This window comes from Chroicocephalus ridibundus, chromosome 14 (assembly GCF_963924245.1).
Source record: "Chroicocephalus ridibundus chromosome 14, bChrRid1.1, whole genome shotgun sequence".
Classification (NCBI taxonomy): Eukaryota; Metazoa; Chordata; class Aves; order Charadriiformes; family Laridae; genus Chroicocephalus; species Chroicocephalus ridibundus.
In genome coordinates this window covers 13,095,451-13,119,225 of record NC_086297.1, presented here as the reverse complement: position 1 = coordinate 13,119,225, position 23,775 = coordinate 13,095,451, and the positions used below count along the sequence as shown (strand labels likewise).

The 23,775-nt window shown below is 57.5% G+C and overlaps 1 protein-coding gene and 1 pseudogene across 1 annotated transcript; both read left to right on the top strand.

Annotated features, from left to right (window-relative positions):
* The first annotated feature begins 11,165 nt into the window (after positions 1–11,165).
* Positions 11,166–11,932, top strand: LOC134523545 (RING finger protein 222-like; annotated as a pseudogene).
* Positions 11,933–15,109: 3,177 nt separating this feature from the next.
* On the top strand, positions 15,110–21,716 carry LOC134523472 (tektin-3-like; the record flags this gene model as incomplete). The annotated part of the gene is made up of 7 exons (XM_063352426.1): positions 15,110–15,688; positions 16,246–16,329; positions 16,980–17,050; positions 17,332–17,475; positions 18,326–18,548; positions 19,769–19,923; positions 21,515–21,716. Coding segments are annotated over exons 1-7 (1,458 nt in total), but the record flags the coding sequence as incomplete, so codon positions are not given.
* Between the last annotated feature and the right edge of the window lie 2,059 nt (positions 21,717–23,775).

Here is a 23,775-nt window from a genome sequence, read left to right as displayed (position 1 = left end):
GCATCCTGCGGATGTCCTCTGCCATGCGGGACTGCGCCACCTTCATGGTGTGGATCTCCTCGAGCAGCTCCTGGGAGAGAGCCATGGCCCACGAGAGGGGGGTGGTGGGGTGAGCCCCAGGGGAGGGTCCCTGGGGACCAGGACCTTGACCCCTGCTGTGCTCTTAACTTGAACCCGGGTTTATTTCTGCCCACGGGGGATAGTTGGGGGGCAAAGCACGGCCGCCAGCGTCTCAGCGCCGTGCAGGACGAGGCCCCTGTCTGTTCCCCACCAGTGCTGGCTTTAGCCCTTGGGCGAGCCGAGGGGATTTGGGGTGGGAGATGAGACCCATGAGGGGCTGGTGGAGCCTCCCAGCTGCCCCAGGAGCGGATGCGGTAGCGGCCGTGGGTCAGGAGCGGGGAAGGGAGGGATGGAGAGGGCGATGGGGCCAGAGCTCCAGGGCTGCTGAGCCTCCAGCTAGTGGGGCATTTCAGCCCCAGCTCTTCCTCCCCAAAACTCCAGTTCTTTCCATCTGTGAAGGCCCACGTGCTGCCATGGGCTCAGGCTTAAAGCAGACCCTCGGTGTAAGGGGATGCAACGGCGGCGTGGACCCTGGAGGAGGGGGTGTCTCGTGGGGGAGCACCCAGGAGACTGGCAGAAGCCCCTACCTTGAAGATGCTGCTCCCGTTCTCTTTGATTTTCCTCTCTATCTTCCGGGCGTAGGTGGTCTCGCAGGTGAGCTGGGGGCCGCTCATGGTCTCCTGCAGCCGCTCCCGTGGCTCCTGGGGCTGCTGCCGCGTGCCCTGGGCCCTGTCCCCCTTCTTCTCCAGAACAGGGGGTGCCTTGGCAGGCTGGTCCCTCTTCAGGAGGGGGGTCGGGCTGTGTCCCCACTTCTCCACAGGGAGGTCCTGCAGGCCCAGGTGCCAGAGCATGGCCAGCAGCAGTCTGCGCAGGGCCACGAAGTCGATGGCCCTGACCTTGGTCGTCCCGATGGCGACATCCAGCAGCTGGGCCAGGCTGAGCTGGGCCATGGCTGCTGCCGTGCTGGAAACGACAGAGGGACCTGAGCGGGACCTGAGCTCCTGGGGGAGTGGGAGAAAGAGCTGCCCAGGGGGCCCTTTCTGCCTGGGGGAGACTGGGATGGGTGGGAGGGATGGGCAGTCAAAGCCTTCCTCCTCCTCCCCTCGTCCTCGTCCTCCTCCCTGTGCGCGTCCTCCTTGTCCTCGTGCTTCTCCTCCTCCTCCTCCTCCTCTGTTGCCTCCTAGCAGCAGAGTGGTCACAGCAGCGGTGGGACGGGTGACAAGGGACAATGCAGCGTCCCCCGTTGCTGGGTGATGCCCCGCCCCACTCCCGGCCGGTCCTTGGGATGGGGTTATCCACAGGCATGGGAGAGGCCGAGGGTCCCGGCTGCCTTTTCCACCTCCATCCCTGAGGCGCAGCTGGCGCAGGCTGATCTGTGGCCGCAGCCAGCGCAGCCCGAGCCCGGGCAGAGGCAGCTCCCTCGCAGGGCTGTCCCGGTCACTCAGCCCGCTCCGGTGACACGTCCCGCAGGAGACCAGGCCCGGCTCCCAACCGCCGCCATTATTGTGGTTTTCTGAGGCAGCAAAGGGTTGGCGCGGAGGGGAGTTGGGGGGGTCCGGGCCAGGGCATTGGGAGCGGGGGCTCCCCCAGGAACTCACTGGGATCATTGCCTGGGTTTTGTTATTGTCTTTAAGGGGAAGACGTGCTGCTGGGGTGGGCACCGGCCCATGGGATCCTCTAGCTGGCCTTTTCTTCCCCCACTTTATTTTTTTAATCTATCGCTATAATCTATGAGTATCATATATATATAAATCCAGGGAGAAGGAAGCAGCATCCCAGAGGTACTGAAGGGTGTGTGGGGGTTCTCTAACAGCCCACTTCATGCCCGAGCAGCCCTGCAGCAGGGCAGGAGAGGGCAGAGGGGGAATAATGAAAAATAAATGGATGGAGGTGGCTGTCGAGAGCCCGGATCATGGCCACGGCGGCACGGAGCCACTGGTGCCCCCCCAGCTCTGGATTTCCCAGACAGGTGCTGCAGCGCCCAGAGCAACACGCGCCTCTCCTCTGGCTTCCAAAATTCAGCACGGCTTCTTGCACAGACCCCCCTGAACCCCCCCTCACCCCGTCCTCCCTCCTCTGCACCTCTGCAGGGCCGGGGCGAAGCAGAACTGGGGGCTGCGATTTGTCAATGTGTTCCCCCCAGCCCTGTGACCACCGTTCATCTCCCTTCTCCAGGGAATTAATTTTACTAATTAAAGAATAGTAATGCATTTAAATTTTAAATCACAATCATGATTTTATTAATTAAAAAAATATATATTACTTTTGGAACACCAGCTCTCCCTGCCCGTCTGTCTGGGTGCTGGATCCGTGTGTCCGGTGTCCCCGGTGCCTGGGTGAGGTGGCCGTTGCCTGAGTCCGTCTCCGTTGGCTCAGCACGGACTGGAAAGCTCAGCGCTGGGTCTGACGGGACCAGGCACACAGGCTGTGCCCAGGACCATCAAAGGCACTCCAGGGACACATCCTGGTTCCTTGGGAATGCAAGCAGGGACACGTAGAGCAACGGTGACATCTGAGACGGGGGCAGGCGCTCCCTCAGATGGAGGAGGACTTCTGATGCCAGCGCCACCACCCCAGGGATGCAGGCAGGGTCCCCTGGTACCCAGGCCATCATCTCAGGGATGCAGCCGGCACCTCCAGGGAGCCAAGGAGAAGAAGCAGGGGGTCAGCCAAGCCCAGCCCCCCCCCTCCGCCTCCCCCACATGCAGCCTAGCCTTCCTAGCGCTGAGAAGGTCCAGGGGAAAGGAGGCTTTGGGCAAAGGAGAAACAGGGATGGGGAGGGAAACAGCCCCGGGAGCTGGGCACTGGTCTGTGCTGGGAGGCAGCATCCATCTCTGCTTGTGGCTCTGGAGCTGTGATTGTTGACCCTGGGGATGTGATCTGGGAACTGTCGACTCATTGCATCTCAAGAGCTTTGTGAGGCTCGAACTTGCCAAGCCTGGCTGCTCCTGGTCTCAAGAAAGATGACCTCAGACCCAGCAGTTTTCTGACCACTAGAAAAAGCCTGGCCAACCTTTGGCCTTGCATGGCTCCCACCCTGGACCCCATGTCACGAGTCTGGCAGGTGCTGGGGAATATCAGCTTTCCTGCTCAGACTGATGTTTGCCTCCAAACAGCCTTGCTCTTATACCCCCACCCTGCTGCCTCCTTCCCTGTCTGCCCGAGGATAGTGTTTGGTGCAGGACTCGCCATGTGCATGCGAGATCAGCTGCTCACACCTACTCACAGTCCCCATCCCGGTGCCGTGGTGACAACATCAGCAGCAATATTTCATCCTTGTAAGCCAGTGGGTTGAATCATGGCTATTTGGAGCCCACAAGAGGGGCCGTGGGGGTCTGTGTGCCCCCAGCGAGGGGAAGGAAGGGCTGGGGCTGGGGTGGGGGTAGGGAGGGATGAGAGTGGAGGAGCTGTAGAGAGAGGTGGGTTTGGGGAGGGTATAGGGCTGGGAGGGATATGGGAGATCATACAGGGAAGGGTGGGGCTGGGAGAGGTATAGGGAGACATGGGGCTGGGAGGGGTGTAAGGAGGGATGGAGCTGGGAGGGATGTGGGGAGAGATGGGGTGGGGAGAGATGAGGGGAGATGAGGCTGGGAAGGATGTGGTTTGGATGGGACTGGGAAGGATGGGATTGGAAGGGGTGTGGGGAGGGATGGAACTGGGAGGTATGGGACTGGGAGGGATGTGGTTTGGATGGGACTGGGAAGGATGAGACTGGGCAGGGAGTGGGAGTAGGGGGAATGGTGGGAGTACAGCTCTGTGAAAGACACGGCATGGCCATGCTGTAGGGAGTGTACAGAGAGGCAGGGATCTAGGAGGGCTTTGGGGAGCAGGGGTCGATGGGCAACAGCTCTGGGGGACCATGTGGCAGGGCAGTGGCTCTGGGAGGGTTGCCAGAGGGACAAGTGGCCCAGGCAGAGCCCCCCAGTGCTCCCTGCCCAGCCCCTGCAGTGAGGCTTTGCAGATGGGGACATCCCATGGCTTTGCCGGGGGCGGGGGACCTGATGGCTCTGTGCTGACGTGTCCCCCAGCCACTGGCAGCGCTGGCAGTGGGGTCGGCAGAGACTCAGCTTGTCTGGCGCGTGCCGTGTCCTCACAGCCTGCTGGGATGTTGCAAGAGCCGGGAAAGCAAAGTCACCGCCGCTCTGCGAGCTGCCCCCGCATACACATAACATACACATACACATAACAGGGCACTTCTTCAAGCATGAAGGCAGCAGACCCTCTGTTGTACGCAACAACGCCGATCACTTCATTTATCCTCCCTTTATGCCTCACCCGAAGTCCCCCTTTGAGCTGGCTGTGTCCATCCACATGGAGCCTTTTTTTGATAAATGTAGCTATTTTTCTTGACTAATGTGAGTGCCACCTTTGGTGCCTGGGCAGTATTTGCTGAATCGCTCCTTTAACAGACTTTGCCAGCGATGCCTAAAAGTACTGTTTTGCAGCTCAGCTTGGCTGCCAAAAGGACAGCCACCCTGAAACGCTGATTGTCTTGGTTATTGCCAGGCTGCTCGTGGGGTGCAGGGGTGACCTCTTAGGCACCCTGGATCTGCTTGTGCCCATTTTCCTGGGGGTCCTTAACGATGGACATGGAGGGCCAAGGAGATGTGGGAAACTGCTGTGACACCAGCCACAGCCCCGATGCCGGCTCGGGAGCGTCTCTGTGCTGGACCCATCATCCTCCCAGGATGCAGAAGGGGACAGCCGGGCACCACCTGCCCTGTCCCTCATGGGACACCGTGGGTTGGGGGTTGTCAGGACCCTTGTGTGTTTTCCAGCTGACCCCATCTGGAAGGGAGGACTGGGGTTATCCTTCCTATATTTTGACTACGGGGACTGCAGAGCCCACAGGGTGGTGGGACGGGGACAGTAGCCCTCCTGCCTTGTGCCAGCATGTCTGGGCAGATGCATTTTTTCCCAAGCATCCTCCTATCAATAACCCACTTGTGTTTCTGGTTGATGATCCACCAGCTGACCCTGGCTGGTGGAGCAGCTCTGCCTGCAAACTCTCTGCTCACAGCACCATGCTGACTGCATGGTCATAAGACCCTGGAAAAATCATGAAATGAACCAAAATCCAGTATTTAGTGCTCCTTTTATGGAGCCTTTCCTTTCCGGGCCGCTCCAGCGTGTGTGGTGTTGCAGGGCTAGAAGCTGACCTCTACTTGTTCCCATTAAAGGCAGCAACCCCTCTGCAGTCTCGGCCCTCCGGGAGACAGGGCTTGGAGGAAAAAGCCAAACTGCAACACAACCTGGCAGCCAAAACCACAGGGAACCTCCCGTTTTGGTAAAAGCCCCCCAGTGCCTAACCCCGGCAGCCTTTTCTCCTGACGTTGCAGGGATTCTGTGCATTGTCCCCCAGAATAAGGCTCGAGGGAGCTGCCTGGTAAAAAGGCAGCCAGAGGGGATGGCGTAAAAGAGTCCGGCAATACCCGCTGCTGCAGGGGACGTGGGTGGTAAAACACCCCTGGAGTGGCATGGCTCATGGCACAGCAGGGACGGGTCACAGTGACCGCGGAGGGTCTACAGCAGGTTTGTGTGCTTCCCCCGAGGGGCTGGTGTGGGCACTGGGGAAGGGGGGACAAGCCATTTTGCCCCCACATCCAGGGGTTTTGTGCAGCCCTGGCCTTGCTCATCATCTGAGACGCTTGCCTTGGGCTGCCCCCGGACTCACTGAGCTGACGCTGTGTTGGTGGAGGGGGGAAAGAAGCTGAAGGAGCCCCTGGAGAGTGCAGTTGCCCTCCCAGGTATGGGAAAACCCCATGCACCGTGGGGCTGTGTGGCTCGGCCTGGACTGGACGAGACAAATCGCCAAGTTTTGCTGTCAGAATAAGGCTCCAAGGGCTCACACCAGGCTCGGGGTCATTCCTGGGAGGGTTTGTTGGAGGCAGAGGCAGGTGGGTGCTGTGATGCCCAGGTACTGTGCAGGTGCCTTTGCAAAACCGCAGCATCTGGTGGGAAAACAGGCATTGGAGAGGGGTTTGGGGATGTACCCCGTTGTTCCTTGGTGTTTGGTAAGCATTCGTCATGTCAAATGACTGGATGTAAATTTCTGATCATCAGGAGGATAGGCAGATCCCATCCGTCCTGGTGGGGAAGAGGCAGCATCCCAGCTGGTGGGGACCACCAGCTCCAGACCTTGGCACCCCTGGAGAGGCAGGCCCAGGGCTTTTTTTTACGGTGCACCCGGGTCTTTTTTTTTTTTTTTTTTTTTTTTTTTTAGGTTGGCCACAGCAGATCTGAGAGTACCACCTGCTGGGCACGGCAAAAAGCGCTGAGGAGAAAGCTGTCGGAAGAGCTTCTGCTAGGTGTTTTGGGCTGTCTTGGCTAAATCAGCAGCTTGATGGTGGGTCTGCATCCTGCCAGGTGCCTGACAGGCAGGATGGAGACATGCAGAAGGAAAAGACACTTATTTTCCCACTCTGAATTCAAGTAAAGCAAGTATGGGAAAAGATGGACCCCCTTAAAGGGCTTGGGTGCCTCCAAACTCATCCATCTTTTCCATCTATGTGAGTTTATTTTGACAGCACGGGAATGGATACAGCTAAGACAGGGGCCAGGACCCTTGGACCCTCCACCCCTTGGATTTACTTTTTCCCCTCTTCCCTTCACCTGGTTCCCAGCAGTGCCAACTATTCACCATGTTTGAGCCGGGGCTGGGAAGTGGTGGGAGGAGAACGGGCTGAGCAGAAACTTGGAGAAAGCCTCAGATTTGCAGGTTGAGCCATCGCTAAGGAAAAACCTGGGGGAGTTCGGGAGGACTGGCCGTGTCGTGGGAGGGATGGGGCAGGTCTCCCCAGGTGAGGGACGCTTCAGCCAGCCCATCCTTTCCAGCAGCCACCAGCCATGTGGATGGGTTGTGGCTGCATGGCAAAGCTCCGCGCGTGCATCTTGCCGTCAGGAATAAAGCCATGATTTTTCTCACCGGGATCCTCGCCCTCGTTGAGAGAAGGGATGGAGGACACGTCTCTGCTCATTGGAAATGTCCCTGCTTCATCTCTTATGATTTGGAGAAGTGCAGCATGGATTTGTTATGGAAATATGGAGACCTATAGTGAGTATTTGCCTGGCACCAGGCTCACATATAGTTTGATCTTCTGGCTTTAAATGTGCTTTGAAAATAAGCACTTTCACGTAACTATATCTAATATTATTTTCCCTCCTCCCCACCTGGTCGGTGACAGTGGGAAGTTGGGGTGATGCTGTGGAAGACAAGGGCTGTCTGCAGCATCCTCTTGTCCTTGCAAAAGGCTGCAGAGCTCTGCCCAAAAGCCATCGCAGTTTTAGAGAAGGGACCCCCGGCCACCCCCGCCTGTAGGGAGGGCCGTGTCCTCTTCTGGGTCAGAAATGTCCCTTGTTCCCTGGAAGCCACCAACCCCAGAGCAGAGAAGGTCCCAGCTGTGGTCCCTGGAGAGAAGCTGAGCCTGATGCTGCCTTCTTGCTTGGATAAAAGGATCCTGGAGACCTTGACCCTGCACTGGGTTTGAGGGGGCTGAAACACTGGCCGTGAGCTGCATTGCTTAAAGCCGGAGAAAAACATACAGGCAGCGTATAGGGACTTGCTTTGCTCCTGAAACTGGTTTCTTCTCCCTCAGGCACCAGCAGACTCAATCCTGTCCTTCAGGAAAGATGCTGCTGCATGTGGAAGTGGGGCAAAGGCAGCGAGAAAAGCCATGCCCAGGAAAGAACGAAAGTGCTCACAGAGCCAGGGCTGTGATATGCCCAAATCCCTTTGATTTTGGCGTGGTCAAAGTGGCAAAGGGAGGCAGACTCGTTTTTCCAGTGCCTATGTATAGAGCCGTGAGCTCATAGTTTCCGACGGCGGGGAGCATTCAAAGTATGGGAAACAGGAATTTCCACCCCGCCTTGGTGCTGGCAGAGAGCAAACTGAAGCTGGGGAGATGCTCGGCTGCCCCAAATCTGCTCTCGCTGGCCCAGATCACTCATTCAGCAATGGAGATCTCGGTGGGTGCAACCCTGGCACCTCCAGCAGCTTCAAGGAGGGCCCAGGGAGGGGGATGGGGATGCCTACCCCAGGGGTGACTGTGCAACCTCAGCCCCGGCACGATCTGTCTGGAGAGGTTTCAGCCTCAATTTCTGGACCATCCCAAGAAAACTGGGATAACGAGTGGAGTGGCTTGGTCCCTGATCTTAAGCGGGGGGTGTGGAAGGTGTTGACATGCTCCGGGTCTCCTTCCAGCGAGGGACAGGGCTTCACGGCTTGAGACATCCCCCCCGGGGCATGTCTCCCACCATGGGTGCTCTCTTTTGGCAGCTGCCCCAGTGCACGGGACGGCTCGGCGGGGCTGCACCTCCCCTGCTCCTTCCAGAAACCAGCCCCATGTTGTAACTGCTGCAACCGCTGCACCCACGAGCGACTGATACTGCTGCCCACGCCTGCAGCCCTGCCGCGACAGCCAGCCGCACGAAACCACCCCTCCTGCCCATAGAGGAACTCCAGGGCCCATCTCACTGGGGTTTGGGTGCCAGAGGTGCATCTCCTCTTCTGCCTGCCCCACGGATCCTGCAGAGCCCTGGGCATCTTCTTGGGGCTGGAGGACCACAGGGCTGGGAATGCTTGTGCAGAGCATCTCTCTGCCCCAAGGCAAGGCTCCCCGCTATGTCAGGGTTCTCCGGAAGGCTTTCCATGATGGAGACTCCAGGCCCTCCAGGCCATTGGGGCCCCTTGATGGTTCAAATCCAGGTCCCGTGGCTGCACTGCCACAGCCAGAGCTGGGGAAGGCGTGCAGGCGGGGCGCCTTGGGGTCACTGTGCCTGCTCTGGGAATCTCATCCTCACATCCCTGTGGAGCCGCTCAGCAAGCCTGAGTGTGGGCTGGCAGCCCCGTGGCCACTGGCCGGGCTGAGGGGTGGCAGGGGTGGCTGGAAAGAGTCGAGACTGTGGGAGGAGTGACCCACCCCGTGGCAGATTTTCAAGGCTTTGCAGGGGAGACACCTCTCAGCTTCTCGCCTGGGGGTCGAGGGAGGGATGGGCAGCACCCTGGGACACATGTAAGGCCACAGGGAACCTTCTTTACGTGTGTTTCCAGCCGGCACCTGGCCAAACAGTGACTCATGAGCCACCTGCGGCTGCTGAGATGGCCAAGCTCGGGCCTTCTGCCTGCCCTGAGCCCACAGGGCTCCTGCCGCTGCCTGGACTGCAGTTCCCAAAGATGCTGGAAAACCCCTCCAGGGCAGGTTCAAGGCAGCAGTGGCCCTCGAGCCTGCTGGAGTGTGTTTGCTGGGCTGTGTGCTGCCACACCGGTGCTTGGGTGAGTGTCTGATGGTGTAGGACGGGAAGATTCTGGGCTCCCGACATCCCCTTTAGCGACTGTTTCATTGGGGTTTGAGCTCAGGGATGAGCCCGACTACAGGTGCCCATCACATGAGGGAAAGCAGGCAGGACCGTGCTGCCTGTCCCTGCCCTCCGACGCCTGACACTGGCTCCTCGCCCCCTCCCTGGCCAACCAGGCAAATATCAGGCCTTTAAAACGGGGAACGAGTTCCTCCGCATTCAGTCCCCGGGAGATGGCCCTGTCCCTGCTCCAGCTTCTGCGCAACGCGCCCGCATGACACGCGCAGCCAACACCTCCGTGTTAGATAGGTGTCCCAGTCCCCTCCCCAGCTGGTGCTCGGTGCTGGGGCACGGCCAGCCCCGCTTCTGGGGACAGCAGTGGAGTGCGTGGAGGGGCTCCTGCCCTGGTGCCCTGCAGCAGGTAAGGGGGCTTTGGGGGCACAGAGGAGCTGGTGCACAGGGTCAGGGTCTCCTTCTGCAGCACGTTGGGGGACCAAGTCCCTGATCCCTCTTAAAGCAGAGCAGGAGCCTGCATCTTTCTTCTCTTTGATTGGGAGGGGATGGTTTGTTGAGTTCTTGTGACCGTCCTGGCGCAGGGGATGGCTCCCAAGGAAGAGGAGGTCAGCCAAGGAGGGGATGGCAAAACCTCCAGAGGCAGCTGTGAGGATGCCCATGGGCACAGTCATGCGTGAGAAAAGGGGTGCAGGTTGGGTCGGGTCTGACAATGCTGCAAGGTCTGGAAAAACCTGCAGGTTTTATGAAGCTCCAGTTTTAAGAGAAAGGAGCTGAGCTGAGCTGAGCATCCCTCCTCCCCTCTCCCCTCTCTCCTCTCCCCTTTCCCCTCTCCTCTCTTCCTCCGCCCTTCACCCATCTCCCGCTCCCTTCTCCCTTTTCCCCTCTCCTCTCTCCCTTCTTCCCGCTCCCCTCTCCCTTCCTTGAGCCGCCGCATGAATGCTCCCTGCCCTGGGAGACGCACGGCAGAGCTTCAGACCCAGCCCAGACGCGGGTCTGGGGATGCCAGCGGCCCCGCGCTCCCCCTGGCGCCCCAGGCTGGGGCAGGGGCCAGGCGGGATGGCTGGGCTCTGCCCTCCCCGCTCTGACTAAGAGGAGACGCCGGGCTCCGGGGCTTACTGACCACACCATGCTCCGGCGTGAGGAGCACAGCCTGGAGATGGCTGTGGCCTGGCCACCAGCCTGGGACATCCTCCAGCAGCCTGGAAGGAGCCTGGCGTGGGTGCTCGCTGCCTGCCCCGGGTCCAGCACGCCCCCTCTCCATCCCCGGGGGGTCCTGTGCTCCCACCTGTCCCACTGCCCTGGCCTCCCCCTGCTCCCGCTGGCCCCTCTGTGTCCCCTGGGATGGGAGCATCTCCCTTTCCATGGCAGGTTTCTTTGTGGGATGGGAGTTCCCACCTCCCGTGCACCTGGAGCTGGCAGCAGTGCACGGAGGCACTCCTGACACAAGCTGAACCTGCTTTATCTGTACCACGTGCTGAGCAGGTCCATCCAGGGGCTCGTGCATGTGATTTTGCAGCCGGGGATTGTTGCCCGCGCTGGCTCTGGAGTTGGGGTCCTCCCGTCTTGCCCCAAGGGCCACACTGAGAGGCGTAATGCTCCTGAAAATGCCCTGTCTTGTTGAGAGGATGCCTAGTAGCTGTCAACTGCATCTGTTAGGGGCAAGAGGGCAAAAGCAAGAGAGCAGGGAGGAGGAGGAGGAGAGATGAAGAGATGAATCATGCTTATCATTTCAACCTTATTAACCCATCGTGCCTCTTCCTCGTAGCTGGGGAGCGCCTGTGGCCGACAGAGCAGGGATGTCTGAGGCCTCGTCCAGCAAGGAGGGACCCCCGGCCGAGTGCCCCATGTGCTACGAGAAGTTCCACCCACTGGAGGCCATGCACCGCCAGCTCAGCTGCGGGCACACCTTCTGCCACGACTGCCTGGTGAAGTGCTTGCTCTCCGCCAAGCTTGACGGCCAGGTCCAGAGCAGCATCATCTGCCCCATCTGCTGCTACGTGACTTTCCTCAGCAAGAAGAAGGCTCTATGGCCGCCCAAGGCAGGTACCAACCTCCGGGCCCTAGAGATGCCTCTGTCACCTTCCTCCTTGTCCCATCTGACCAAATTGGAGGCCAGCAACACCTTGGTGGTGCCCAGCCATTTGTGATGCTGGTGCAGAGCTTCGACCGGTGCTGCAGCACGGGGAACAGCCCCATGGACTCGCAGGGGGTCCCAGGAGAGCTGGCGCGGGAAGCCCACATCTTTGTCATCAGTGACCATGGGATGCCACTGGTGGATATGGACTGCAGCTCCCTGGGGAGGAGAAGCAGAACAGAAACACGAAGCTCGGTGTCATCCAGCTCGGCCCTGGGGGTGAAATGCTGCCAGTCACCCATCGCCCTCGCCGTCCTGCTCATCTTGACGGTGGCCATGCTGGCGGCTGTGCTCCCTCGGCTGCTGCTGGTGAAGAGGGACTCGTAGCAGGGATGGGATCAGCTCAGATGCTGGAGGTGTCACTGATGCTGGGACAGAGCTAGGGCTGGGACCTCTCTCAAAAGATCCCATGAGAAAGTCCAGAAGCAGCTCCAGGTGAAGCTCTCTCTCATCTGGCCAGGGACTGAACGGACTTTCAGACCTTTCCGCAGATCTCCGGGTGCTCACAGTGTCGTCGCTGGCATTTTCTGCCTCTTTTGGTTAAAATGTGGCTTGTCAAACCCTGCTAGTGGGTTCTCCTAGTGTCTTAGCAGAGAGCATGGCTTCTCCTCCCGCACCCTGTTGAGGAGAAATAACTGGACTCCAGAGGATCCAATGTGAATCAACAGAAGCCGTTTATTAAGCACCGATCATCATCTTTTATACCCTGTGTTGTAGCCATACACGCGACTCGCTTATTTCTGATCAGCGAGTTACACTGTCCACGCGCTGTGCATGCAGTTCGTTCACACATCAGATTGGTTACAAGAATTCGCATAGTAAATTGCTTAGTCATTAGCACAACATGTTTTCTACCTTCTCAGTTCCCGTTTTTCCCATGTACTAATTCCATCTTCTACCGCCTGTTTTGCTCTTAATCTAATCTCTCAGAGTAGGGAGGCTGGCTCACATGGCCGTTTTCTCTCAGATACATTCCTACAATACCCCCTTTTTCTTCTTGAGCCAGCCAGACCTTATGCATGGCATTTTCTATCATGTCAGTCACTTTGCGGAGAACACACGAGGCTGCCATAATCAATAATAATATAACCAACAATAGCATGAGCCCTTGCTTTAGTAAATCTGATAACCATCCCGTTATACCCCATGAGCTTAACCAATCATCGAAACCGTTTTTGACCACTTTTAATTTGGACATGTTATCCTTCAGCTCCCGTAACTGCTTATGAATGGATGATGAGTGGTCGGAAAGGTTCATACAACACATACCTTCAAAACCTTCACATCCATGACCCTGAGCTAACAGCAAAAAATCAACAGCCGCTCGATTTTGCAACGTAGCATGCCGAATGCTATCAACATCAGTAAGCAAGCTAGATTTCAGTTGCCCATTGACGGTGCTGGGGGTTGTCCAGGCAAGGGATCAAGTTGCCCAGCAAAGGCACTAGGATGCACGCAGTCTGCACTGACTTGCCCAGGGGTGGCACTGGGTTGCCCACTGAGGGCCGTGAGTTCATAGGATCATAGAACGTCTCAAGTCGAGAAAGACCCATGAGGATCATCGAGTCCATCTCCCTGCTTCTTGCAGGACTACGGAAAACCAAATGATATGACTAAGCCGCTCAACAGTTGCCCAAAAGCTGCACCTGGTTGCCCAGGGGCTGCAAAACCTGCCCATGGAGGGCAGTAGGTTGTCCAGGGCAGGATCTAGGATGCCATGTGAGGGTATTTTCTTGCCCAGGGCTGGCCCCGGCTTGCCCATCCACAGCAATGCGTTGCCCAGCGGCTGCATCGCGTTGCCACAGCGGCTGCAGGGAGTTGCCCGCGTAGAACCCGGTTACTGAGCACCCTGCGCCAGCGGCAACGCTGCCCTGGTTCTGTGACACAGAGGGCACTGGGGATGCTGCAGTGTCTGGCAGTGCTGCCACCCAACCTGACAGCACAGCACTGAGTAGCAGCCCCCCCCGCACACCCCCAAGCCTCTGCAGGGTGAGTATGTCCCTGAACTGGGAGGGAAAAAAACGGGTCATTTTCCTAATCCCCCTCCATATCTCTTCTGTCCTCTAAATGTACCCGGATGAGGTGGTCGGGGGCTCCTGTCGTGTGTCCGTGTTCAGGGGTGGCACAAAGTGGGTTTTTCCCTCCCTTTCCTAAACGTGTGTCTGTCAGTGTCTGAAAGGGCAGAGTTTATTTGTGGGGGTGGGAGCCAGGGAAGCTGCCTCCCACCCTCCCAAGGCCGTTTCTCAGGTATAAAGCGGCACGGAGCTAGGGAAAGCGCCGTCATTTATCCCTAGGCGGGAGAAAAGGGCTGAAGGGAGCGGTTTGTGGGAAGCGGCACACACGGTGGTTTCTGTTGGACCTGAGCGCAGACATTTCGTCCTCGGTTCTGCCAAACTGCCTCGGAGGGTCGTGTTTGCGAAAGCTTCTTTTTCTGCTGCATTTGAGGGTGTGAGTTTCCCGCTGCCTGTCCCACAGCCACTCCCATCAGGGATCTTGCTGTAGCACACCCGTGTCCTCATCTTCCCCTGGGGCTCCGAGCCAGGCTGGGAGCAGTGGGGACGGGACGGTGTTAGGGGAAGGACACGTCAGGCTGGCTACAACAGCCGTATTGAGGGACTTATTCCTGCCCGTGGGTGACACTTGTAACCTCACAAGAGCTTCGTACCGAGCACCACGTACCCCTCCGGAGTGTTTGTCCTCAGATGAGGTGTGTTTGGTGGCCCCCTGCCTTATCTTGCTGATAACCATCGATTGACAGCCTCAAGCTGGAGAGGACAATATGCAATTCTTGGTAGCAAAATCTTCATGTGTGGCCATTCCTCCTAGGGCTACTGCAAGGCTGGTGTTTCCCAAGCGCTCTGAAAAGACTGTGGGCCATCTCCTTCCCACGCACACTGATCTTACACCAGGTGAGCCATCGACACCTTTCCTCCTTTGCAAGGCAAGAGGCGGCCCCTCTTTTGAGGCTGAAATAGGGGTGTGTGGGGCTCAAATTTGGATATAGTCCTGCAAAGCTCAGCTCACCTGCAGGCTCCTCACTCCAGCATTTAAGGCAAGGGAAGATAGAGGGGGTGAGGATGGAGTCCCTCACCCACCCACAAATGGCGCTGGGCCGGTAGCAGATGTGTGTCCAAAAGGGACGCAGCTCTCGGGGCTGGGAATGGAACTTTTACAGAGAAAATGACCTCTGGAGTATCAGAAGATCAGCAGATACGCCAGCCAAAAGAAACAAAGGAACAGCAGAGAAGGAGCAACTCCAGTTTGACTGGATTGACAGATTTAAGGAAAAGGAAGGCACGGTATCTGTCATTCTCCTTACGGCCGTGATTTGTTTTTCTCCGCATTCCAAGACCTGATGCTAGATACTAACAACCAAGTCAAACGCTTTTATATACAAATGTTTGGGATGCTGTCAGAAGGGATTTGTTTTCAAGGGGTTTAGGCCTGTTTAGGCGCTGTGAGGGCGCTCTGTGCGTCGCTGTTTGTGTTTGCAGTTGCGGGTGTTGCTGTAAGAAGTAAGGCAAGTGCAGGAGGTTGCTGAGGTTGTCCTCTCTCTCCTCCTCTGTGCAGGACACGGACGGGACACACGAATAGCAGCGGTGGAGCATGGAGTCTGTCGGCTCTCCCTTACCAGCAAAGTTCGCCCATCCCAGAGCCATACCCACCAGGTTTCTCCCTGCCATCCACACCATGGCGTCAAGCTATAAGAACCGATTTCCTTACCGCCCCTTGCCTCAGAGCTACAGCCTCCCCTGGATGCCCAGCACCTACTACAAAACGGCTGCCAGCAAACCAACTTTGGCTGCCTTTTCCAAGAGTTCCCAGGGGATAACCGCCGGCGAGAAGCTTCCTTCTGTTTCCACCAGAACCACCGTCTTCACCCGCTACACCCCTGAAGACTGGTACAAGTCCAACGTGACCAATTACAGGGAGTCGGAGACCTCCCAGAAGAACGCGGAGCGCCTGAGAGCCGATACCTCCCGCATCATTGACCACAAATACCAGCAGACCAAGAAAACGCAAGCAGAAAGCACCAAAAACCTGGGAGTGCGCGCCAATGACATCGCGTTTTGGAAATCGGAGCTCTGCCACGAGCTAGATGAGGTGATCGGGGAGACCAACGCGCTCACAGAGGTGAAGACCAGGCTGCAGAGAGCCTTGGCCGAGGCGGACGCCCCTCTCCAGGTAAGCACCCGTCCTGGCGCGCTGCAAGCTGTAGCCTATTGCTGAAACATCTGCAGCCCTTCAAACGTCTCATTAAGTTTCACTGCAGCTCCAGAACGTCTAGAAAGTTGTTATTAAGAGGCCATTAGTTAAGTTAGTAGTAACCAAACCCCCCTTGCCATCTGCTGGATCCCCTATCAGCACAGGCTGAGCACGTCAGAGCTGCGTTTGCTTAACTCAATATTTTTAGACGCGGTACATCCAGAGTCCTGATTTGGGAGACAAAAGCCCGTGTCTTACCACGAGGCTCTGGCGAGGTGGGCGTCAAGGCTGACACAGGTCCCCCGTTTCAGCTGTGGCTGCACCAGGGACATGTCTGCTCCCTCATGATGGTTTAATGCTGATGTTGCAGCTCAGCTGCTCCTTGTCAGCTAGACCAGCTGCCCCGGGCCACTTTTTTCCCCTCTTGTCATCTCCGTACCCAGCTAGAGTTTCATTTCTTACATTATTGGAGATGGGGACAGTCCCCATAGAGAGAGCTGCGCCTGCAGCCAGCGGTGATGGCGTGTCCCCAACAGGTCGCTCAGGAGTGCTTACTTCACCGGGAGAAGAGGATGGGCATCGACCTGGTCCACGACAACGTGGAGGAACAGCTCTTAACAGTAAGCTGGGCAACTCAGATCATGCGTTGAAGCTATTTTTACCGGATTTCAAAGTTATGGGATTTGGAGCACTGATCACCTGCCTCCAGCAGCCGGAGCTTCACAAAGGCAATGGGTTTGTGCTGAAGTCAAGTGAGCTGAGAGCAACACACTTCCTCCGGTGGAGCTGAATGTGTCTCAGAAATTCAGCCTGGGCATTTACACCGAAGTCAAGTCCATCTCCTCTTGTCCCGTACGGATGGGATTCCTCCTGGGGAGGAAAACATTTTGGGAGCAAAAAGGGCAGGTGCTGATCTGGGGACGGAGGTGTGTAGTGGTCCAGGGAACCGCTCTTCCTGTCCACACCAGGATGTGTCCCTGTCCCTGCAGTGGGACTAACCACCGCTTGACACTGAGGTCAAGGTGAAAAAATCCTTATTGACCCACCCTGAAAGGGAACGCAAAGGCCGTGGCTGCAGCCACAGCACCCTTCTGTCCCCTCCAGGGCGCTGGGCGCAGGCTCAGCTGCGAGTTTTCCTGCCTGTTTGCTTTGGGCAGGAAGACAAGCAGGCAAGTTCTTGCTGTGTGCAGGGCTGGAGAGGTCCAAGGGGAGGAGTGTGACCAGGACGAGTGAGTATGGACGCTGATGGGGTCCTTTTGCCTTTGCCCAGGAAGTCGATGTCATTGGGTCGTGCCGGGAGAAGATGCAGAAGGTCCTGGACAAGGCCAAAGCCCAGATCACGTAAGGAGGAGCTCCTTCTCTCATGTCATAGGGCTGATGTGCATTTGTGGTCACAGCAGCAGCCCAGCAGAACCCCAGCAGATGTGAACCCCCAGAAGAAGCCCGTCTATCCCCACACCCCGCAGGCGTAAAGCCCATGGAGGCTCCATGGCATGCGGGCGGTGATGCTCGTGGGAGGACAGAGCTGCGCGGGGGGCCGGGAGCTGCTGTGGGGAGTGGAACGGGGAGGAAGCCATTCCACCCGTACGTCCCCACCGATGGCTGCTGTTTGCATGTTGAAGGTCCAACCGGGCGGCCCAGCACAACCTGGAGAAGGATCTGGCCAACAAGCAGGTGGCCCACCGGATCGACGACAGGTGCCACCACCTGATGAACACCTCCCACGGCATCAGTTACTACCGAGGGGTGGAGCAGGTCGATGCCACGTGAGTGCACGCTGGCGGTCCCCAGCAGCAAGCTGTCCCCGGGATACGCGGTGCCTCTCCCTGGCAGGGAGCTGCTTGTCCCCAACCCCGATCCATCCCGCCTGGAGACACCTCCCTCAGAGCGGTCATTTCTCTCCGCTCCCCGGAAAGGGAGCACAACCCTCTGCTGACAGTTGGATGCCAAACATCCAGAGGGTGAAAGCCAGTCCCACCTCATTAAACATTCTACCAGGGGTTGAGAGATCAGCCTGCCAATTAATTCAGCGGAGCACCTCTGCTGAAACAGCTCACTAAGTTAATGCATATTTTCAAAGATGTGTCTTAGATGATGCTAGGCGATGTTTATACTTTTCAAGGACTCTTGTCAGCTTCCCATAGAAGTGAGGAGGAGCATAGGCAGAAGAAGGGAAAGGCCAACGGAATATTCCGTACCATAGATGCCATGCTCAGGATATAAATGGGGGTTGGTGCGGGGTGGGAATATGCGGTCGGGGCTCGGGAAGGTGCCAGTTCACTGGGTGGTGAGAGTGACTTCTGTCATTATTATTATTATTATTACTATTATTATTATTGTTCGTTTCTGTTATTGTTCTATTAAACTGTCCTTATCTCCACCCACGAGTTTTTCCCTTTCCCTTTCCCCTCCTTTTCTCCCTCTTCTCCCTTCTGGGGGGAAGGGGGAGAACTGCACCAGCGCACGCGTGGTCCTGGCTGCTGGCTGGGGTTAAACTATGACATACAGTCCAATTAAAAGTGTAGATTTAAGCTATAGTGAATCCACGCTGCTCCCTGGCAGGGTCCATGCCTGCCCACATCCAGCTTACCGGGGGCCTCTCCTTTTCCCCGCCAGGATCTCGGTGCCGCAGTCCTGGGCCAAGTTCACCAACGACAACATCCTCCGCTCCCAGAGCCAGCGGGCGGCCTCCGCCAAGCTGCGGGACGACATCGAGAACCTGCTGGCGGTGACAACCAGCCAGATGTGGCGGCAGTTCAACGCCGTGAACGTCGCCTTCACCAACCGCATCGCCGAGACGGCCGATGCCAAGAGAAAGATTCAGACCCACCTGGCCAAGGTAGCCTGAACCCCTCCCTTTTGGTGTGACACTGTCACTTCCCGGTGACACCTCCAAAGCGCGACCCTCCACGTAGACCTGGCCCCAGCAGAGGAACGGTCACCACAAGAACCTGGTTATAGCATCATTTAGAATCATAGAGTCATAGGATGTGTTGGGTGGGAAGGGACCTCTCAAGGCCACCTAGTCCAACCCCCTGCAGTCAGCAGGGACATCTTCAACTGGATCAGGTTGCTCAGAGCCTCATCCAGCCTGGCCTTGAATGTCTCCCGGGATGGGGCCTCCAACCCCTCTCTGGGCAACCTGGGCCAGTGTCTCACCACCCTCAGTGCAAAGAACTTCTGCCTAATGTCTCATCTAAACCTGCCCTGCTCTAGTTGAAACCATTGCCCCTCGTCCTCTCGCTACATGCCCTTGCAAACAGCCCCTGCCCAGCTTTCTTGGGGACTTTCTTCTTGGAGCAGGATGAGTTGGCAGTGTAATTTCATCCCAAGGGATACTGCCCGTTGCTCATCCCAGCTGACAGCCTGCTAGCACAGGGATTTCCAGCAGAAAATGCCAGCGCTACTTGCATCAGCGCTAGTTACTTCAGAGGCGCTGGCTGCCCTGCAGAAGGGCTTTACTGGGACTCTGCTGGGGTGTCTGCTGTGGGGTTTGCAGCTTTGCTGCTCCTCCAAGGACGTGTTTTCGGTCTCAGCACTCTGTGGTTGCTGCACAGGTATCGGTGTGTTTGCTCCGCCAAGCAGATGAAGTGGAGATCAGCCATGGGCAGCAGGCTCGCACCACTGGCTCTCATGGAAAGCTTCCTGAAAAGTGCTCGGCACAGATTAACCGAGCAGAAACTGGGCTTGCAGCATCGCGGGCTGGTGCCACATCCTTCAGCGAGCAGCATCCACCAAAAACCTGCCCTCTGTTAGTTGCTAGTGATGGACGATCAGTTCCTGCAAGCAGTAATTTTGGGGAGCGGGTAATTCAGTAGATCCATCACTGCTCCAAAACCTCCTCTGATGTGACAGCAAGAGCAAAGAGAGGCTTTTCCCCGCAGAGAAATGGCTGCTGGATCTGTGCCTCCATCTATGGCAGAGTGAGAGCAGTCTGAGCCCGGGGTCTGCTGATTGAACTTGGTTTTTTTCTGCAGATGGATGGCAGAAAAGGGAAATCCCATTGCCGCTGGAGAATATATTTTTTAAATTTATGCATGTGTTTCTTTCTTACGCCAGACACTGCAGGAAATATTCCAGACGGAGAGGAATATAGAAGCCATCCAAAAGGCCATTAGGGACCAGGGGCCTCCATTAAAGGTGGCTCAGACCCGGCTGGACGAGCGCACTCGGAGGCCAAACATGGAGCTGTGCCGGGACACTGCCCAGCTGCGGTAAGGCAGGAGCGCGGGGCCGGCGGGGACCTCGAGGGCTCACGGGTGGTAGCACTCGGGAGCATCACTGGATGACAAAATTAATCATGGGGGGTTGCTTTTTTTTCCTAAAGAGTCCTTCCAGAAGTGCACCGACATAATCAAAAGCAATGAGCGGGTATCCCAGCCTTTGGGTGCTGGGAGAGCTCTGCGCCCACAACGGAGGCTGTACCCCATGGCCGGGGGCGGCCTGATGCCACCCCATGAGGGGCCGGATTTTTCCTACTTGCGTCAACCCCGTCTTCTCTCCTGCCTGCTTCCCGGCGGCTGGATGGGCTCAGGTTTGAAGGACAAGCCCTTTACTCTCCAACAGGCTCATGCTGAGAGCTCTTAGGTCCTTCCTTTGGGGTAACCGCAAGGGTGCAGCTGCTGTGCAAGGTGCTGTGTCCAGTGCTGGGCTCCCCGGTTCCAGAAGGACAGGGAACTGCTGGAGAGGGGACAGCAAAGGGCTACCAAGAGGATGAGGGGACTGGAACACCTCTCTTGTGAAGAAAGGCTGAGGGATTTGGGTCCCTTCAGGCTGGAAAATGACGCCTGAGGGGGGACCTTCTGAACGCTTATCAATACTGAAAGGGGGGGTGTCAGGAGGATGGGGCCAGGCTCTTTTCAGTGGTGCCCGGGGACAGGACAAGGGGTAACGGGCACAAACTTGAGCATAGGGAGTTCCACCTAAACAGGAGGAGGAACTTCTTTGCTGTGAGGGTGGCAGAGCCCTGGCACAGGCTGCCCCGAGAGGAGGGGGAGTCTCCGTCTCTGGAGACATCCCAAACCCGCCTGGAGGCGTTCCTGTGCCACCTGCTGTGGGTGACCCTGCTCTGGCAGGGGGTTGGACTGGGTGATCTCCAGAGGTCCCTGCCAAGCCCCGCCAGCCTGGGATTCTGTGCACCATACGGAGAAGCAGTGAGGGCTGTGCTCACCTCCCCTGGGGACACTGGAAATCCTGTCAAGGACAGAGGGAGCTCTTTGGCATTGCACCCCGAGGGGCTGGGGAGGATCAGGCACCCTGAACTTCACACCTCCTCCTGGCAGCCCGCTGGGTGAGGCTCCCTGGGAAGCCTTTTCAAAGCAATTTAAACCCAGCCCCAGAGCCGGTTCAGCATCTCTCACGCCATCCTTTGTTCCATCCTCCACTTGTTTCACCTTCGCTTTTAGCCTCTCCCAGCTGTCCTCTTTCGCTGTGTGTGCACCCGTGGGTGTGGGGAGGACCCTTGCCCGGGGAAATCCAGGAGGGGGAGCCAAGAAAGCCACAAAACCAAACAGGAACGGGAAACCACAGCTGCTCGTCCCTCTGCTTGGTGGCACCACCTGCTCTGGCAGACGCGGCTGCGCGTTGCCGAAGCCTTTGAGCAGACATTCACTGTGCCTCCCCGCCGAGACCCCGAGGAGCTCTGCCCTCAGCTTCCCCATGGATCTGACAAAAACAGGGGGGGTCCAAGTGAGTCTGAGCGCACTGAAGGGGGAAAACCCATGCCCCAGGGGCCCATGAGCAACGCCATGCTAGAAACCACCCACGTGACAGGACTTCTAATGAGGGCTCCTTGCTGTTTTCCAGCCTTGTCAACGAGGTCCATGACATCCATGAGACGGTGCAGACTCTTCAGCAGCAGCTGAGAGACAGCCAGGACACCTTGCAAATGCTGGTTCGCACCAAAGCCATCCTGCAGCACGACCTGGCCGTCAAAGCCAACTCCCTGTTCATCGATGAGGAGAAGTGCATGGCGATGCGCAAGACCTTTCCCAGCACCGCGCGGCTGCTGGGTCCCATCTAGGCTGGGCTCAGCCCACCCCACGGCATCCGTTGCCAGAGTTATCAGTTTTCATATATGTTATAAATAGTACGTGATTAACCTTCTACTTCCTGATGGAAGCCTGGCTACAAATTAAATTATCGCTTTGCATGTCACATGGTCTAGCAGGAGTATATTTTTTTTCCCTTTGGTTTTTCTCTTTCCACTGCTCTTTCACGGCGTGCCAGAAAGTAACTGAAAATATCCTGGATGCAACAAAGAGCAAATCCACCCACGGGGATTCATTCCTACCCATTCGGTCTGTGATTTTAGGAGAAAAATTGTCTCAACCTCCTCCTTTGGAGTCTGATGTGGAAAAAGCACAGGGTGAAGCCATGTCTCGAATCACCTCCTTGTCCTCCATGGGCCTTAGCGTGGCTTTTAGGAGGATCTGCCCCATGACCTTCCCAGCCACAGAGGTGACGCCGACAGGTCCGTACCCTCCTTTAAACCCTTTTTACAAATGGGTGCAATGTTTCCCTTTTTCCCGTCCCCGGGGACTTCACCTGATGCCATGACTTTTCAAATACCACCTTCTTCCAGGAACACCCCTTGATTCCTTTGGGGTATTGCACTGGTGTTTCCCTCCTGGCTCCTGTGACCTCAGGAGCCCCCGGCTCATCTCTCCAAGACTTCAAGTGTGAGGCAGCGTCACCAGCGCATCTCAGAGCAACAGGCCCTCGCTGGCACCCCGTCCCTCCAACCTTGGCATCTCATCCCACAGGGACAGCCCGATATTGTCCCCCTCTCCCTTCAAGCCTTGTTTAAAGCTCTGTCAATGAGCCCCGCTACCTCCTGAGCAAAGTCCCTCTTCCCCCTTGGAGGTGGGTGGGGAGACCCTGGCCCAGGTTGCCCCGAGAGGTGGGGGAGGCCCCATCCCTGGAGACATTCAAGGCCAGGCTGGATGAGGCTCTGAGCAACGTGATCTAGTTGAAGATGTCCCTGCTGACTGCAGGGGGGTTGGACTAGATGCCCTTGAGAGGTCCCTTCCTACCCAACACATTCTGTAATTCTGTGTACTTTCTAACCACTTTTTTGGGGAAAATATGTCAAGGGCTCTCAAAAGAGTCAGTTAAAGCACTTTAGATTCTGCAGAGCCCGTTTTGATGTTGGAAATAACAATGCCAATGATGTAAATTAGCTAGCAGGAGTTTGGAGTGAGGCTCCCTGGGTGTGATGGTGCTGTTACCTGAAATAAAAGCTCTCGAAACCAAAAGTAGTTTAGAGAGGAAATACTGCTTTATTTGCCACCAGCCTGAACAGATCCTCCACAGGGATGTCCTGCAGGCCCAGGTGCCAGAGCATGGCCAGCAGCAGTCTGCGCAGGGCCACGAAGTCGACGGCCCTGACCTTGGTCGTCCCAATGGCGACATCCAGCAGCTGGGCCAGGCTGAGCTGGGCCATGGCTGCTGCCGTGCCTGAAGCGACAGAGGGACCTGAGCGGGACCTGAGCTCCTGGGGGAGTGGGAGAAAGAGCTGCCCAGGGGGGCCTTTCTGCTCGTCCCCTCGTCCTCGTCCTCCTCCCTGTGCGCGTCCTCCTTGTCCTCCTGCTTCTCCTCCTCCTCCTCCTCCTCTGTTGCCTCCTAGCAGCAGAGTGGTCACAGCGGTGGGAGGGGTGACAAGGGACAATGCAGCGTCCCCCGTTGCTGGGCGACGCCCCGCCCCACTCCCGGCTGGTCCTTGGGATGGGGTTATCCACAGGCATGGGAGAGGCCGAGGGTCCCGGCTGCCTTTTCCACCTCCATCCCTGAGGCGCAGCTGGCGCAGGCTGATCCACAGCCTGTCCTGGGACCGGCCCCCCAGCATGCGGCTGCTTGGCCCCGAGTAGGACCCGGCACCGTGGGTGGGACGGGGGAGACGGGTGCTGGCACGGGGGTGCGGGTGTCTGCCTAGGGGGTGCGACCCTGCCAAGCCCCGTCCCAGCCTTGCCCGGCAGCAGGGACCCAGGGAGCCCTCCCCAGGGGGAAGAGCGGGGATGGAGGTGCCATGGGGTACAAGCCTGTGAATTTGAGGACGCTGCCCCGAG